We start from the raw sequence: 18,443 nt of genomic DNA, 5'->3' as shown, positions 1-18,443 counted from the left end.
CGATGATTGTGGAGTGCTGGAGGACAGACAACAACCAACTGATACAGCCAGCTTCCAAAGGGAATGTGTGATAGGGTTGTCAGTGAGCCATACAGTAGAGCTGTCCTGTTCGTTTGGGAATCCTGTGTGTTTGCTAAGAGAACGCTTTCACTTCTATGAGGTGAAGTGACCTCACTTTTACCGGTCTGCGCTCTATCCTAATGCTCTAAACTATAAGTCTTGACCACTAAGCGTCATATACAAGACCTTTCCTCAGAACGCACTCTGAACTGTGTGTAGCAAAACCACAGTTACAAAAGAGGAAGTGCTCACTACTTACTTATTTCCTTCCGCATCCTCTCATTTTTCTTTTTACCCGTTTATTCCTTCATTCTTCCTTTTTGTTTCTCATAGAAATGTTTAATTGGTCCTGAATTGGACGAAGTTTGTTTGTGCTGTTATCCCGTGGCATGTTTCTGGAGAACTGCTTGTCAGATTGGGTGTACTTCTTTTTGTAGCACGGCTATTTGGATTGATTCAGTGTTGACGTCAGTCAGGAAGCTGTACACACGAGTTCCCCTATTCTGTCTGCTTGCTGCTACTGCTCTGAAGGTAAGGTTTACTGGATAAAACATTTTTGGTGTGCCTCCGGGGGAAAGTTTGTGTCAACTTCAGGCAGAGAATCTCTAGGAGAGGAGTGGACTACACACACAGATGGCACAGTGAAGCTACACTCTAGTCTCAGGGAGACACTTTGACACATTGTTGGTCACAGTGCATCCCAGTCAGGTTAGTCTACTGTCAGAAGGCCTTCCTCTAAACTTGTTTCTGTTCTGTGTTGTTTTGGGGCCCAGAATCCAAATAAAATATCCAGAGAGACGATTGCATGCAGCATTGTAGTGGGACTTCACAGGAAGTTATGGGGTATATATCCATTTGCCCGTTTGTTCACTTGTGTGGGCTCAGCTTAGGCAGAAGTGAACTCAACGAGAAGGAAGTAACCAAATCAAATACCAGAATTGTTTCAGTCTTCACGTCGGAGGTTTGAAATGGCCCCTTACATGAATTGAAATTTACATGAAAACCTTTCCTGAGGATGGCTCACCTCTCACAGTTCTGGGTGACTTTAACCTCCCCACGTCTACCTTTGACTCATTCCTCTCTGCCTCCTTCTTTCCACTCCTCTCCTCTTTTGACCTCACCCTCTCACCTTCCCCCCCTTCTCACAAGGCAGGCAATACGCTTGACCTCATCTTTACTAGATGCTGTTCTTCCACTAATCTCATTGCAACTCCCCTCCAAGTCTCCGACCACTACCTTGTATCCTTTTCCCTCTCGCTCTCATCCAACACTTCCCACACTGCCCCTACTCGGATGGTATCGCGCCGTCCCAACCTTCGCTCTCTCTCCCCCGCTACTCTCTCCTCTTCCATCCTATCATCTCTTCCCTCTGCTCAAACCTTCTCCAACCTATCTCCTGATTCTGCCTCCTCAACCCTCCTCTCCTCCCTTTCTGCATCCTTTGACTCTCTATGTCCCCTATCCTCCAGGCCGGCTCGGTCCTCCCCTCCTGCTCCGTGGCTCGACGACTCATTGCGAGCTCACAGAACAGGGCTCCGGGCAGCCGAGCGGAAATGGAGGAAAACTCGCCTCCCTGCGGACCTGGCATCCTTTCACTCCCTCCTCTCTACATTCTCCTCTTCTGTCTCTGCTGCTAAAGCCAATTTCTACCACTCTAAATTCCAAGCATCTGCCTCTAACCCTAGGAAGCTCTTTGCCACCTTCTCCTCCCTCCTGAATCCTCCTCCCCCTCCTCCCCCTCCTCCCTCTCTGCTGATGACTTCGTCAACCATTTTGAAAAGAAGGTCGACGACATCCGATCCTCGTTTGCTAAGTCAAACGACACCGCTGGTTCTGCTCACACTGCCCTACCCTGTGCTTTGACCTCTTTCTCCCCTCTCTCTCCAGATGAAATCTCGCGTCTTGTGACGGCCGGCCGCCCAACAACCTGCCCGCTTGACCCTATCCCCTCCTCTCTTCTCCAGACCATTTCCGGAGACCTTCTCCCTTACCTCACCTCGCTCATCAACTCATCCTTGACCGCTGGCTACGTCCCTTCCGTCTTCAAGAGAGCGAGAGTTGCACCCCTTCTGAAAAAACCTACACTCGATCCCTCCGATGTCAACAACTACAGACCAGTATCCCTTCTTTCTTTTCTCTCCAAAACTCTTGAACGTGCCGTCCTTGGCCAGCTCTCCTGCTATCTCTCTCAGAATGACCTTCTTGATCCAAATCAGTCAGGTTTCAAGACTAGTCATTCAACTGAGACTGCTCTTCTCTGTGTCACGGAGGCGCTCCGCACTGCTAAAGCTAACTCTCTCTCCTCTGCTCTCATCCTTCTAGACCTATCGGCTGCCTTTGATACTGTGAACCATCAGATCCTCCTCTCCACCCTCTCCGAGCTGGGCATCTCCGGCGCGGCCCACGCTTGGATTGCGTCCTACCTGACAGGTCGCTCCTACCAGGTGGCGTGGCGAGAATCTGTCTCCGCACCACGTGCTCTCACCACTGGTGTCCCCCAGGGCTCTGTTCTAGGCCCTCTCCTATTCTCGCTATACACCAAGTCACTTGGCTCTGTCATATCCTCACATGGTCTCTCCTATCATTGCTATGCAGACGACACACAATTAATCTTCTCCTTTCCCCCCTCTGATAACCAGGTGGTGAATCGCATTTCTGCATGTCTGGCAGACATATCAGTGTGGATGACGGATCACCACCTCAAGCTGAACCTCGGCAAGACGGAGCTGCTCTTCCTCCCGGGGAAGGACTGCCCGTTCCATGATCTCGCCATCACGGTTGACAACTCCATTGTGTCCTCCTCCCAGAGTGCTAAGAACCTTGGCGTGATCCTGGACAACACCCTGTCGTTCTCAACTAACATCAAGGCGGTGACCCGTTCCTGTAGGTTCATGCTCTACAACATTCGCAGAGTACGACCCTGCCTCACGCAGGAAGCGGCGCAGGTCCTAATCCAGGCACTTGTCATCTCCCGTCTGGATTACTGCAACTCGCTGTTGGCTGGGCTCCCTGCCTGTGCCATTAAACCCCTACAACTCATCCAGAACGCCGCAGCCCGTCTGGTGTTCAACTTTCCCAAGTTCTCTCACGTCACCCCGCTCCTCCGCTCTCTCCACTGGCTTCCAGTTGAAGCTCGCATCCGCTACAAGACCATGGTGCTTGCCTACGGAGCTGTGAGGGGAACGGCACCTCCGTACCTTCAGGCTCTGATCAGGCCCTACACCCAAACAAGGGCACTGCGTTCATCCACCTCTGGCCTGCTCGCCTCCCTACCTCTGAGGAAGTACAGTTCCCGCTCAGCCCAGTCAAAACTGTTCGCTGCTCTGGCACCCCAATGGTGGAACAAACTCCCTCACGACGCCAGGTCAGCGGAGTCAATCACCACCTTCCGGAGCCACCTGAAACCCCACCTCTTTAAGGAATACCTAGGATAGGATAAAGTAATCCTTCTAACCCCCCCCCTTAAAAGAGTTAGATGCACTATTGTAAAGTGGTTGTTTCACTGGATATCATAAGGTGAATGCACCAATTTGTAAGTCGCTCTGGATAAGAGCGTCTGCTAAATGACTTAAATGTAAATGTAAATGTAATTGAATTTGAACTATCATTGACACTGTCTGCTTCACTGATACCAGAAGCACTGTGTTCATATTTTGCTCCCTATAGGGGATATGGAGGACTTTCCTGATATGTACCAGGGGAAAGACCCTGAGGACATTGAATCTTTCCAGGGTAAGTCTACATTCAACTGTACTCAAGCTCAGGCAAACTGTTTGATTTGATATTTTCTTTCCAAAATGGTTGTCAAGCAGTAGCCTCAACTGAACAGTTTGCACGTTGAAACAGGTGAGAGGAGGAAGATCATTCAGCCGACATCTTTGAAAGATCCCAAACTTGAAAAGCTGAAATCGGTACGATTGATCTCTATTTAAGAATTCATGTTCCAACACCAGCCACAACATTATCCTAAATGTATTATCTATCATCAAAGCCCATAATAACACCATTAATACATTATACTACTATACTCTAGGGCCATGTTACCCCAGGGTCGTATGGGCAGAAAAGTCATTACAAAGAAAGCCTCTGATTGCATATTCATTAGGGTATGCTGAACCACTAAACCCTCTTGTGTGAGAGGTGGGTCGACCAGTACGTCTTTATTAGAGATGATGGTAGACAGATCACGGAGTTGTTGCTAGGCCCAGATAGATGTTGCCAGGGCACCTTCTCCCTAAGCCCTCAGAGAGGATTTGAAATAGAAAAGATGCTTATGGAATAAATTCAAGTAAAATGAAATAATTGTCTTCATCAATTAGATGAGCGTGCAACAGTGTAGGCATAAAAGTGTTGGAAAGAGAAAACCACGGAGTCTTTCTGGCCCTTGTAATCCCACATCTGCTCTCTTTAACACCTCAATAACACACCAACCAGTCTCTTACTCATGAATAATTGAATAGAGACATAGGTGGAAATTGCAATAGGAATCCTTTGATATCATAACATCAGAGTCTGCTCTGAATAGACCAGTAAAGGTCATGTATACAAAGATTTACCACAGTAGATCAGTGGAGGCTGCTGAGGGGAGAACGGCTCATAATAATGGCTGGAAGGGAGTAAATGGAAGGGTATACGGTATCAAAAACAGGGTTTTCATATGTTTGATACCATTCTATTCACTCTATTACACTCCATTCCCGACATTATTATGAGCCGCCCTCCCCTCAGCAGCCTCCACTGCAGTAGATAGTACGGTACTGATCTCTGCACCCAGAACCAAATATCTTCGTTGGTACATTTGGTACATTTCTGTAACAGTAGCTACGTCAAAAGAGACTAATACAGTACTATAGCAGGCAATTAATATCACTGATTATAACTTACTGTTATCATGAACCTTGGTCTTCACAGGTTTTGGTTAACTGGATCAACAGTACTTTGAAAGAGGAACACATCGTAGTGCAGAGTCTAGAAGAGGATATCTTTGATGGCCTAATACTCCATCACCTCCTTGGTGAGACACACGCACACACACACTCTCTCTCGCTCTCCGTATGCGCTTGGCCTTTACCTGTGCTCTTCACAGGGAGGTTAGCTGGAGTGCTTCTGTCTGTGGAGGAGATAGCGGTGACCAGTGCTGCTCAGACACGCAAGCTGGAGGTCATCCTGGAGGTCCTGAATGAGAAACTGGGGCTACAGGACAGCTCTCTCAGCAGGTGGAGTGTCAAACGTGAGTCACATTCACAATACAACCCCGCAAACAAAACCAAGTCCTTTGGACGTCCACTGTTGGCTGGGAAAGCTACACAACACTGCTGTTCCCCTCAGAGCCATGTTTGGCTAAGGGACTCTTCAATGGAATTTGATGGTGAAGCTACAGTATAACCCCAGTCTGCTGACACCTAATGAGAGGGATTATTGTAGGGGAAAAGGCAGCCCCACGGGGTGCAGTGTTAATCATCAGTGGGGCTGGAGATTAGTTTGTGTTGTGTTGCCAACAAGATTGACTGCACGGGGCTTTGGTATGGTGTTCTAGCAGGTTGACTCTCCCTTCATTCCCTTCCTTCTCTGTCAGTCATCCACAACAAAGACTTGCTGGCCACTCTCCATCTTCTGGTTGCCATGGTGAGGTGCTTCCAGCCTAATCTGGAGCTTCCCCCAAATGTCAGAGTGGAAGTTGTCCTGTTGGAGGTGAGTTTGGTGTCAAATGAATGGTACTTTACCCTTAATCAACCTAAAAAAAAAAGACTTCCCTGTTCAATAAAGTTGTGCTCTCACTTCAGGTCAACAGAAGTGGAATCAAATCAGAAAAGGAAATAGAGATTCTTACAGATGAAAGGTTGGTAAATTATTTCCGATTATGTTGTTGTGTCCAATTACAGTTGCATGTTCTTCAGAGAAGTTATTCTGTTTCAGAAGATAGAATATTCACTTAATTTGCTGTCTACTTCAACAGCGATTCAACTACAGACTCCCTGAGCAGTTCAGACAGTGAGTATGATATGCAGGGTCACCTTTGCAGTACTGTGCTGTCGTTTATCCAGGACATTGCAGAGATAAACCCTCTCCTTCCTGTCTCTTCATCCAGGTGAGGATCCCATTGAGCAGCTGCTGAAGCTGGAACCCCACAAGATCAACACAGTAAAGCGGGTAAATAACAAAATATGGGTCTTCCATCCCTGCTGACCTGTTCTGTAGTCTTAACCATTGCATTATTAGACAGAGGATTGATTTTAGGACTAGAGTATATATTGTCTAGCTACACTGATTCAGGGAGAGGCTGATTTGTGTGACTAATGCTTCTGATTGCTCATACTGTGTATGATTGAATGAGCATTGCACCGACCCTATACAACTGTAATATGGTCTCATTAGAATATGTCAACACAGTGACATTGAATGTTGTTGTTATATACGGTATATATGCAGTGTATTTGGAAAGTATTCAGACCCCTTAACATTTTATTGTGTTACAGCCTTATTCTAAAAATGTTCCCCTCATCAATCTGCACACAATACCCCATAATGACAAAGCAAAAACAGGTTTTAGAAATGTTTGCTAATGTACTAAAAACAACAACTGTTTTATGCTGTAGCGTTAAGATTTGCCTTCACGGGAACTAAAGGGCCTTGCCCGAACCATGAAAAACAGCTCAGAACATTATTCCTCCTCCACCAAATTTTACAGTTGGCACTATGCATTCGGGCAGGTAGCTTTCTCCTGGCATCCACCAAACCCAGATTCGTCCATCGGATTGCCAGATGGTGAAGCGTGATTCATCACTCCAGAGAACACGTTTCCACTACTCCAGAGTCCAATGGCAGTGAGCTTTACACCAGTCCAGGCGATGCTTTGCATCGTGCATGGTGATCTTAGGCGTGTGTGTGGCTGCTCTGCCATGGAAACCACGGACGAACAGTTCTTCATTGCTTCCAGAGGTAGTTTGAACTTGGGAGTGAGTGTTGCAACCGAGGACAGATGATTTTTACGCGCTCAGCCCTCGGCGTTCCCGTTTTGTGAGCTTGTGTGGCCTACCACTTCGCGGTTGAGCCGTTGTTGCTTTTTCTTAATTGAAGAATAATAGTGAAGACATCAAAATTATGAAATTAACATATGGAATCAATTCTTGACTGAGGGACCTACAGATATTGTATATATGGGGGACAGAGGAAGGGATAGTCATAAACAAATCATGTCAACCCCTATTATTTCACACAGAGCGAGTCCATGTAACTTCTTATGTGATTGGTTAAGCCACATTTTACTTCTGAACTAAGTTTGGCTTGCCTTAACAAAGGGGGTGAATACTTATGCAACAACTATTTTCTAGTTATTGAAGTTTTATATATACTTTTCTTTTCACTTTGACATTATGGATTATTTTGTGTAGATCAATGACAGAAAAAACAACAATTAAATCTATTTCAATCCCACTGTGTAGCACAACAAAATGGGAAAAAATCCCAGTGGGGTGAATACTTATGATACCCACTGTATATACCATTTAGCAGACACTTTTATTCAAAGGGACACGGCTACAGAGGTTAAAATGTCAACACCTTTCTAAAGTGATAGGTCTGTAATCCTATATCTTTCTATTATAGGCCATCATGCACTTTGTCAACAAGAAGATGTCAACCTTGGGACTACAGGTGACAGACATGGAGAAACAGGTTTGTTTTACTGTAGAAAGGGTTTGGCCATTCTGTTTGGATGGGTATTAATTGAGCACTACAAGTGTTGTGAATTGAAAGGTGATTGATCTGTTTCCTTTCAGTTACATCACACCACACCCATTTGGGTAAGAACCAACTGACGGTGTTCTTTATTCATGTAGTTTTCAGATGGTGTTATTCTCCTGCTGCTGATTGGACAGTTGGAGGGCTTCTTTGTTCCTCTCTATGACTTCAACATCACCCCAGTCAACACTACTGAGATGGTAAGGATCTCCTGTGTCCCAGGACTCCTTCTTTGGGAGGAATCATGTTCTGGAGGCAGCTCTGCCTCAAAGGAAGAATGTATGTGATTGTATGGCTCAATGGTAAGGGCGGAGCTTACGTATGATACAGTGAATGGAACAAATATCACATTTTGGCCTACAATGATATTCTGACAGCAGCGGAACAATTAGATCCAATGTGTTAATAATTTGAAATCCAAACAGATAAGGGTATAGTATAATCAAATAAAATCAATTAAAATCAAATTATTATTATTATTATTATTATTATTTATTTTTTTTTTTTTCACCTTTATTTAACCAGGTAGGCTAGTTGAGAACAAGTTCTCATTTGCAACTGCGACCTGGCCAAGATAAAGCATAGCAGTGTGAACAGACAACACAGAGTTACACATGGAGTAAACAATAAACAAGTCAATAACATGGTAGAAAAAAAAGAGAATCTATATACAATGTGTGCAAAAGGCATGAGGTAGGCAATAAATCGAATAATTACAATTTAGCAGATTAACACTGGAGTGATAAATCATCAGATGATCATGTGCAAGAAGAGATACTGGTGTGCAAAAGAGCAGAAAAGTAAATAAATAAAAGCAGTATGGGGGGTGAGGTAGGTAAATTGGGTGGGTAGTTTACAGATGGACTATGTACAGCTGCAGCGATCTGTTAGCTGCTCGGATAGCAGATTTTTAAAGTTGTTGAGGGAGATAAAAGTCTCCAACTTCAGAGATTTTTGCAATTCGTTCCAGTCGCAGGCAGCAGATAACTGGAAGGAAAGGCGTCCAAATGAGGTTTTAGCTTTAGGGATGATCAGTGAGATACACCTGCTGGAGCGCGTGCTGCGGGTGGGTGTAGCCATCGTGACCAGTGAACTGAGATAAGGCGGCACTTTACCTAGCATAGCCTTGTAGATGACCTGGAGCCAGTGGGTCTGACGACGAACATGTAGCGAGGGCCAGCCGACTAGGGCATACAGGTCGCAGTGGTGGGTCGTATAAGGTGCTTTAGTAACAAAACGAATGGCACTGTGATAAACTGCATCCAGTTTGCTGAGTAGAGTGTTGGAAGCTATTTTGTAGATGACATCGCCGAAGTCGAGGATCGGTAGGATAGTCAGTTTTACTAGGGTAAGTTTGGCGGCGTGAGTAAAGGAGGCTTTGTTGCGGAATAGAAAGCCGATTCTTGATTTGATTTTGGATTGGAGATGTTTGATATGAGTCTGGAAGGAGAGTTTGCAGTCTAGCCAGACACCTAGGTACTTATAGATGTCCACATATTCTAGGTCGGAACCGTCCAGGGTGGTGATGCTAGTCGGGCGTGCGGGTGCAGGCAGCGAACGGTTGAAAAGCATGCATTTGGTTTTACTAGCGTTTAAGAGCAGTTGGAGGCCACGGAAGGAGTGTTGTATGGCATTGAAGCTCGTTTGGAGGTTAGATAGCACAGTGTCCAAGGAAGGGCCGGAAGTATATAGAATGGTGTCGTCTGCGTAGAGGTGGATCAGGGAATCGCCCGCAGCAAGAGCAACATCATTGATGTATACAGAGAAAAGAGTCGGCCCGAGAATTGAACCCTGTGGTACCCCCATAGAGACTGCCAGAGGACCGGACAACATGCCCTCCGATTTGACACACTGAACTCTGTCTGCAAAGTAGTTGGTGAACCAGGCAAGGCAGTCATTAGAAAAACCGAGGCTACTGAGTCTGCCGATAAGAATATGGTGATTGACAGAGTCGAAAGCCTTGGCCAGGTCGATGAAGACGGCTGCACAGTAATGTCTTTTATCGATGGCGGTTATGATATCGTTTAGTACCTTGAGCGTGGCTGAGGTGCACCCGTGACCGGCTCGGAAACCGGATTGCACAGCGGAGAAGGTACGGTGGGATTCGAGATGGTCAGTGATCTGTTTGTTGACTTGGCTTTCGAAGACCTTAGATAGGCAGGGCAGGATGGATATAGGTCTGTAACAGTTTGGGTCCAGGGTGTCTCCCCCTTTGAAGAGGGGGATGACCGCGGCAGCTTTCCAATCCTTGGGGATCTCAGATGATACGAAGGAGAGGTTGAACAGGCTGGTAATAGGGGGTGCGACAATGGCGGCGGACAGTTTCAGAAATAGGGGGTCCAGATTGTCAAGCCCAGCTGATTTGTATGGGTCCAGGTTTTCCAGCTCTTTCAGAACATCTGCTATCTGGATTTGGGTAAAGGAGAAGCTGGGGAGGCTTGGGCGAGTAGCAGCGGGGGGGGCGGGGCTGTTGGCCAAGGTTGGAGTCGCCAGGAGGAAGGCATGGCCAGCCATTGAGAAATGCTTGTTGAAGTCTTCGATTATCACGGATTTATCGGTGGTGACCGTGTTACCTAGCCTCAGTGCAGTGGGCAGCTGGGAGGAGGTGCTCTTGTTCTCCATGGACTTTACAGTATCCCAGAACTTTTTGGAGTTAGAGCTACAGGATGCGAATTTCTGCTTGAAAAAGCTGGCCTTTGCTTTCCTGACTGACTGCGTGTATTGGTTCCTGACTTCCCTGAACAGTTGCATATCGCGGGGGCTCTTCGATGCTATTGCAGTTCGCCACAGGATGTTTTTGTGCTGGTCGAGGGCAGTCAGGTCTGGAGTGAACCAAGGGCTATATCTGTTCTTGGTTCTGCATTTTTTGAACGGAGCATGCTTGTCTAATATGGTGAGGAAGTAACATTTAAAGAATGACCAGGCATCCTCAACTGACGGGATGAGGTCAATATCCTTCCAGGGTACCCGGGCCAGGTCGATTAGAAAGGCCTGCTCGCAGAAGTGTTTTAGGGAGCGTTTGACAGTGATGAGGGGTGGTCGTTTGACCGCGGACCCGTGGCGGATACAGGCAATGAGGCAGTGATCGCTGAGATCTTGATTGAAGACAGCAGAGGTGTATTTGGAGGGCAGGTTGGTCAGGATAATGTCTATTAGGGTGCCCATGTTTACGGATTTAGGGTTGTACCTGGTGGGTTCCTTGATGATTTGTGTGAGATTGAGGGCATCAAGCTTGGATTGTAGGACTGCCGGGGTGTTAAGCATATCCCAGTTTAGGTCACCTAACAGAACAAACTCTGAAGCTAGATGGGGAGCGATCAATTCACAGATGGTGTCCAGGGCACAGCTGGGAGCTGAGGGGGGTCGGTAGCAGGCGGCAACAGTGAGAGACTTATTTCTGGAGAGATTAATTTTTAAAATTAGAAGTTCGAACTGTTTGGGCATAGACCTGGAAAGTATGACAGAACTTTGCAGGCTATCTCTGCAGTAGATTGCAACTCCTCCCCCTTTGGCAGTTCTATCTTGACGGAAAGTGTTATAGTTGGGTATGGAAATCTCAGAATTTTTGGTGGCCTTCCTAAGCCAGGATTCGGACACGGCAAGGACATCAGGATTGGCAGAGTGTGCTAAAGCGGTGAGTAAGGCAAACTTAGGGAGGAGGCTTCTGATGTTGACATGCATGAGGCCAAGGCTTTTTCGATCACAGAAGTCAACAAATGAGGGTGACTGGGGACATGCAGGGCCTGGGTTTACCTCCACATCACCCGAGGAACAGAGAAGTAGTAGGATGAGGGTGCGGCTAAAGGCTATCAAAACTGGTCGCCTAGAGCGTTGGGGACAAAGAATAAAAGGAGCAGATTTATGGGCGCATACACATGGTTAGCAGATGTTAATGTGAGTGTAGCAAAATGCTTGTGTTTCTAGTTCCGACCGTGCAGTAATATCTAACAATTAATCTAACAATACCACAACAACTACCTTATACACACAAGTGTAAAGGAATGAATAAGAATATGTACATATAAATATATGGATGAGCGATGGCCGAACGGCATAGGCAAAATGCAGTAGATGGTATAGAGTACAGTATATACATATAAGATGAGTAATGTAGGGTATGTAAACATTATATGAAGTGGCATTGTTTAAAGTGACTAGTGTATTATGTTATTCACTGTAGTCCTGTGTGAGATTGAGATAACGTTGCTCCGGTGTGTCAGTCATCTGCATGTGTCATGGCCTGCTGTCTCTCACCTCACTCTCTCTGGTCTAGCTGCAGAATGTGACCGTGGCCCTGGACCTCCTGAATGACACAGGGCTACCCACGACCAACATTGAGCCCCAAGGTAAGGGTGCTCATTTTCTGTGGCACCCATAGTTGACCTACGTATATTGTCTCACCAACTTGGAGCCAAATGGGTCTTGTAATAGTGCACTTAGAGTAGGAGATAGAGGGGCTTGAGGAGACTATCTAAAAATATCACATCCACATGTATCCTACTGTAAGTGAATATATCTTTGTAATAGGAAGTTTGACCAAGATTGCTCTGGGCTGTAATTTTCACATCACAGTAATGGCGCTGTGAGACAGAATTGTTAAACTAAGTCAGAAGATTTCCTGTATCATAGCCATTTATCTGGGCAATAGCGGTATGCCACTGTTCATATGTCGAGTGGAATCCAGGATTTGTGTTGATAGTTTGAGTTAAGCCACATCCCTACGCACGGGGATATAAAGGGATAGCTGGGATTCCGTTGGAATTTTCATGAATATGATAATTATCGCCCTGGATGATTGGCCGAGGGTTTGTCCCAAATGGCAACCTATTCCCTATATACAGATGTAGGATCTTGATCTCCCTGTTGCAGGAAATGTAACACTTTAAGTGTATTTGAGGTTTAATAAGGCTTCGGAAGTTTGTAATTTCCACACATTTTCAGACTTGATTTTCCCTTAAGGAAAATGCACCAACCCTTACAAAACTGTCCATTGATTAAAATCCACATAATAATTCACATTTCCTGTTGCTGCAGGATTATTTTCCTGCTGTAGAAAACTGGCTCAAATTAAGATCCTACATCTGTAGAGCACTAGTTTTGAGTTCTATTGGGACTCAGGCCCACTCTGAGGTCATAATAATTTATTTAGAGGCTCTCTCAGGGAGGAAACCTCTATTTGTTAGTTGTTGATAGACAAATATCATGCAATGCTAAACTGACAAGAGGCTAGAAGTGTGCGTGTGTGTACATACTGTACACTGTTAATAAAGAGGCGCTAAGCATTTACTTTTATTGTAAATTATTATAAAAGAAGCTGGTTAATTTGCCTGGTAGCATAACCTGTAATTTGAAAGTAAAGCTTTGAGTTGATAAATGTTAATGGTTGGGCCGGTACAACTCATTTAACCCAGAAGCAAGAGACAGATCTAATAGATTTTTTAGCGTACTTTTAATTACGGGCACATTTCTGTGATGGAATAAGGGATCCCACTGCTCCAGGTCTACAGCACACACCACTGTGTGCATTAATTAGGCTAGCAGGAGCTCTAGCCGATCTAAATAGTTCATTTAAAGGGATACTTAGGGATTTTGGCAGTGAATTCTTTTATCTACCTCCCAGAGTTGGATGAACTTGTGGATACAATTTCTATGTCTGTGTCCAGTAAAAAGGAAGTTAGAGGTAGTTTTGTGAGTCAATGCTAAGTAGCATCAGCACAATGACTGGAAGTCTATGGGTATCTACTAACATGCTAGCATATATTCATAGACTTACAGTTATTGCGCTAACGCTAGTTAGCATGGGCTTGCGAAACTACCTCTAACTTCTTTCATACTGGGCACATTGACATACAAATGGTATCCACAATTTTTTGGGGGCTGTCTTGTTAGACTTCAGTGCAGCTTTTGACATTTTCGATCATAGTCTGCTGCTGGAAAAATGTATGTGTTATGGCTTTACACCTCCTGCTATAATGTGGATAAAGAGTTACTTGTCTAACAGAATACAGAAAGTGTTATTTAATGGAAGCCTCTCAAATATAATGCAGTTAGAATCAGGAATTCCCCAGGGTAGCTGTTTAGGCCCCTTGCTTTTTACAATTTTTACTAACGACAAGCCACTGAATTTGAGTAAAGCCAGAGTGTCTATGTATGTGGATGACTCAACACTATACACATCAGCTACTACAGTGACTGAAATGACTTCAGCACTCAACAAAGAGCTGCAGTTAGTTTAGAGTGGGTGGCAAGGAATAAGTTAGCCCTAAATATTTCTAAAACTAAAAGCATTGTATTTGGAACAAAATACTCACTAAACCCCAAACCTCAACTAAATCTTGTAATAAATAATGTGGAAATTTAGCAAGTTGAGATGACTAAACTGCTTGGAGTAACCCTAGATTGTAAACTGTCATGGTCAGAACATATTGATTCAGTAGTAGCTAAGATGGGGAGAAGTCTGTCTATAATAAAGCGATGCTCTGCCTTCTTAACAACACTTTCAACAAGGCAGGTCCTACAGGCCCTAGTTTTGTCGCACCTTGACTACTGTTCAGTCGTGTGGTCAGGTGCCACAAAAAAGGACTTAGGAAAATTGCAACTGGCTCAGAACAGGGCAGCACGACTGGCCCTTGGATGTACACAGAGAGCTAATATTAATAATATGCATGTCAATCTCTCCTGGCTCAAAGTGGAGGAGAGATTGACTTCCTCACTTATTTTATTTCTGAGAGGTATTGACATGTTGAATGCACCGAGCTGTCTGTCTAAACTACTGGCACACAGCTCGGACACCCATGCATACCCCACAAGACATGCCACAATAGGTCTCTTCACAATCCCCAAGTCCAGAACAGACTATGGGAGGCACACAGTACTACATATAGCCATGACTACATGGAACTCTATTCCACATCAAGTAACTGATGCAAGCAGTAAAATTAGATTTGAAAAAACTGATTAAAAAAACACCTTATGGAACAGCGAGGACTGTGAAGCATCACAAACATAGCCACAGACATATGCATACACACACACATACACACACACACACACACACACACACACACACACACACACACACACACACACACACACACACACACACACACACACACACACACACACACACACACACACACACACACACACACACACACACACACACAATAACATACGCACTATACATACACATGGATTCTGTACTGTAGATATGTGGTAGTGGTGGAGTAGGGGCCTGAGGGCACACAGTGTGTTGTGAAATCTGTGAATGTATTGTAATGTTTTTAAAATTGTATAAACTGCCTTCATTTTGCTGGACCCCAGGAAGAGTAGCTGCTGCGTTGGCAGCAGCTAATGGGCATCCAAAGTAAATACAAACACAAATACAAGTTCATCTGACTCTGGGGAAGTAGATAAAGGGCCTCATTGCCAAAATCAGGAAGTATCCCTTTAATTATGCATCATACAGGGAAGAGTGATATTGTTGGATCTAATCTTACCGTTTAGATATTGATTAGATTGTATGCAAGGTTGTTTCTGGTTCAGTTATGTGGCAGCATCAGTAAATGCACACTATTGACCTCCATTATCAATGCTTCAGTGATGGTGAGGGGGTGACGATGCATAAATAGATGACCCTGATCACTTAATGTGTCTCTGACTGCATCTCTCCTAGATATAGTCTCTCAGGATGTGACAGCTACCTTGAAGGTCCTATATGCCCTGTTCAAGAAGCACAAAAGCGGATGAGAGTGGGAAGAACATGGACGAGGATCTTAGGAGGTGAAGATGCCAGAAGTCCTTTGCCTGAGGTGTTTTTCCCCTGGCAAGTCCAGAATCATAGGCTGATTCCCTCTGTGAAATGTTTACAGAAAAATCATATATCGATTCTATGTAAAGCTTTGTGTACTTTGTGTCAATAAAATTGTACTCTATGTGCCATAGTTTGAATAGCATGGGAAACGAATTCCCGACCATATTCACCTTTGAAGATCCAAGTAATCTCAAAGTAGTCTGAAATTGTGAGTGAGTATCCTATCGTGTTCTATGACTCTGACGCTGCTGCTCGCTGCAACAAGATATCATAGGAAAACGGCATCTTGTGACGTTTTTACAAAACGATAAGCATCACAACGTCTGATACTTATGTCAATACATTGCAGTCAATGGAAAAATATGAACGTCACAGGGTTGATGCCTAAGTGAATACATTGCATTTAATAGGGGAAGATTATTGACACAATGTGGACGCCTTTGGACATGACACCCTCGTTCTCTCTCAATTCAATTCAATTCAAGGGGCTTTATTGGCATGGGAAACATACAGTATGTTAACATTGCCAAAGCAAGTGAAGTAGATAATTTACAAAAGTGAAATAAACAATAAAAATGAACAGTAAACATTACACTCACAGAGTTCCAAAAGAATAAAGACATTACAAATGATGTATATATACAGTCTTGTAACGATGTGCAAATGCTTAAAGTACAAAAGGGAAAATAAATAAGCATACATATGGGTTGTATTTACAATGGTGTTTGTTCTTCACTGGTTGATCTTTTCTTGTGGCAACAGGTCACAAATCTTGCTGCTGTGATGGCACACTGTAGTATTTCACCCAGTAGATATGGGAGTTTATCAAAATCGGGTTTGTTTTCGACTTCTTTGTGGATCTGTGTAATCTGAGGGACAAATGTGTCTCTAATATGGTCATACATTGGGCAGGAGGGTAGGAAGTGCAGCTCAGTTTCCACCTCATTTTGTGGACAGTGTGCACATAGCCTGTCTTCTCTTGAGAGCCAGGTCTGCCTACGGCGGCCTTTCTCAATAGCAAGGCTATGCTCACAGAGTCTGTACATAGTCAAAGCTTTCCTTAAGTTTGGGTCAGTCATTGTGGTCAGATATTCTGCCACTGTGTACACTGATATTCTGCCACTGTGTACTGTTTAGGGACAAATAGCATTCTAGTTTGCTGTTTTTTTGTTAATAGTAATTATCTTTTTGTTTTCTCATGATTTTATTGGGTCTATTTGTGTTGCTGTCCTGGGGCTCTGTGGGGTGTGTTGTGTTTGTGAACAGAGCCCCAGGACCAGCTTGCTTAGAGGACTCTTCTCCAGGTTCATCTATCTGTAGGTGATGGCTTTGTTATGGAAGGTTTGGGAATTGCTTCCTTTTAGGTGGTTGTAGAATTTAACAGCTCTTTTCTGGATTTAGTTAATTATCGGGTATCGGCCTAATTTTTTCTCTGCGTGTATTAATTGGTGTTCTACGTTGTACACAGAGGATATTTTTTGCAGAATTCTGCATGCAGTCTCAATTGGGTGTTTGTCCCATTTTGTGAATTCTTGGTTGGTGAGCGGACCCCAGACCTCACAACCATAAAGTGCAATGGGTTCTATAACTGATTCAAGTATTTTTAGCCAGATCCTAATTGGTATGTTAAATTTTATGTTCCTTTTGATGGCATAGAATGCCCTTCTTGCCTTGTCTCTCAGATCGTTCACAGCTTTGCTGATGTTGATACCAAGGTATTTATAGCTTTTTGTGATCTCTAGGACAATGGTGTCTAGATGGAATTTGTATTTGTGGTCCTGGCAACTGGACCTTTTTTGGAAAACCATTATTTTGGTCTTACTGAGATTTACTGTCAGGGCCCAGGTCTGGCAGAATCTGTGCAGAAGATCTAGGTGCTGCTGTAGGCCCTCCTTGGTTGGTGACAGATTCACCAGATCATCAGCAAACAGTAGACATTTGACTTCAGATTCTAGTAGGATGAGGCTGGGTGCTGCAGACTTTTCTAGTGCCCTCTCCAATTCTTTGATATATATGTTGAAGAGGGTGGGGCTTAAGCTGCATCCCTGTCTCACCCCACAGCCCTGTGGGAAGAGATGTGTGTGTTTTTTGCCTATTTTAACCGCACACTTGTTGTTTGTGTACAAGGATTTTATAATGTCGTATGTTTTTCCCCCAACACCACTTTCCATCAATTTGTATAGCAGACCTTAATGCCAAATTGAGTCGAAGGCTTTTTTGAAATCAACAAAGCATTAGAAGACTTTGCCTTCATTTTGGTTTGCTTGTTTGTCAATTAGGGTGTGCAGGGTGAATACGTGGTCTGTCGTACGATAATTTGGTAATTGTTAATTATTTTCACTGAAGAAATGTACAAGTCTGCTGTTAATGATAATGCAAAGGATTTTCCCAAGGTTGCTGTTGTCGCATATCCCACGGTAGTTATTGAGGTCAAATTTGTCTCCACTTTTGTGGATTGGGGTGATCAGTCCTTGGTTCCAAATGTTGGGGAAGATGCCAGAGCTAAGGATGATGTAAAAGAGTTGGAATTGGAATTTGTTGTCTGTCTATTTGATCATTTCATTGAGGATTCCATCAACACCACAGGCCTTTTTGGGTTGAAGGGTTTGTATTTTATCCTGTAGTTCATTCAAGGTAATTGGAGAATCCAGTGGGTTCTGGTAGTCTTTAATAGTTGATTCTAAGATTTGTATTTGATCATGTATATGTTTTTGCTGTTTGTTCTTTGTTATAGAGCCAAAAAGATTGGAGAAGTGGTTTACCCATACATCTCCATTTTGGATAGATAATTATTCGTGTTGTTCGTTGTTTGTTTAGTGTTTTACAATTT

At 44.2% G+C, this 18,443-nt stretch overlaps 1 protein-coding gene across 4 annotated transcripts; it reads left to right on the top strand.

Annotated features, from left to right (window-relative positions):
• The first annotated feature begins 293 nt into the window (after positions 1 to 293).
• Positions 294 to 16,318, top strand: parvg (parvin, gamma). Of its 4 annotated transcripts, none has more exons than XM_071326314.1 (13): positions 294 to 591; positions 3,727 to 3,792; positions 3,907 to 3,971; positions 4,972 to 5,074; positions 5,147 to 5,290; positions 5,636 to 5,751; positions 5,844 to 5,899; positions 6,017 to 6,051; positions 6,149 to 6,210; positions 7,666 to 7,734; positions 7,899 to 8,000; positions 12,074 to 12,146; positions 15,476 to 16,318. In XM_071326314.1, exons 2-13 carry the CDS (start codon positions 3,732 to 3,734, stop codon positions 15,547 to 15,549), a joined length of 960 nt encoding a protein of 319 aa, XP_071182415.1. In that variant the 5' UTR covers positions 294 to 591; positions 3,727 to 3,731; the 3' UTR covers positions 15,550 to 16,318. The 4 variants fall into 4 exon arrangements, with proteins under 4 accessions (XP_071182415.1, XP_071182416.1, XP_071182417.1 ...); XM_071326315.1 differs by having other exon boundaries at positions 314 to 591; positions 3,699 to 3,792; XM_071326316.1 differs by having other exon boundaries at positions 314 to 591; positions 3,696 to 3,792.
• Positions 16,319 to 18,443: the final 2,125 nt, after the last annotated feature.

Source organism: Salvelinus alpinus, chromosome 9, assembly GCF_045679555.1.
Source record: "Salvelinus alpinus chromosome 9, SLU_Salpinus.1, whole genome shotgun sequence".
Classification (NCBI taxonomy): Eukaryota; Metazoa; Chordata; class Actinopteri; order Salmoniformes; family Salmonidae; genus Salvelinus; species Salvelinus alpinus.
This window is presented reverse-complemented; position numbering and strand designations above follow the sequence as displayed.

Coding starts and splice junctions, on each gene's coding strand:
- parvg (XM_071326314.1), top strand. CDS start 3,732: ATGGAGGACTTTCCTGATATGTACCAGGGGAAAGACCCTGAGGACATT. Junction 5,075..5,146: donor AATACTCCATCACCTCCTTG/GTGAGACACACG, acceptor TGCTCTTCACAG/GGAGGTTAGCTGGAGTGCTT. Junction 6,052..6,148: donor CTCCCTGAGCAGTTCAGACA/GTGAGTATGATA, acceptor CTCTTCATCCAG/GTGAGGATCCCATTGAGCAG.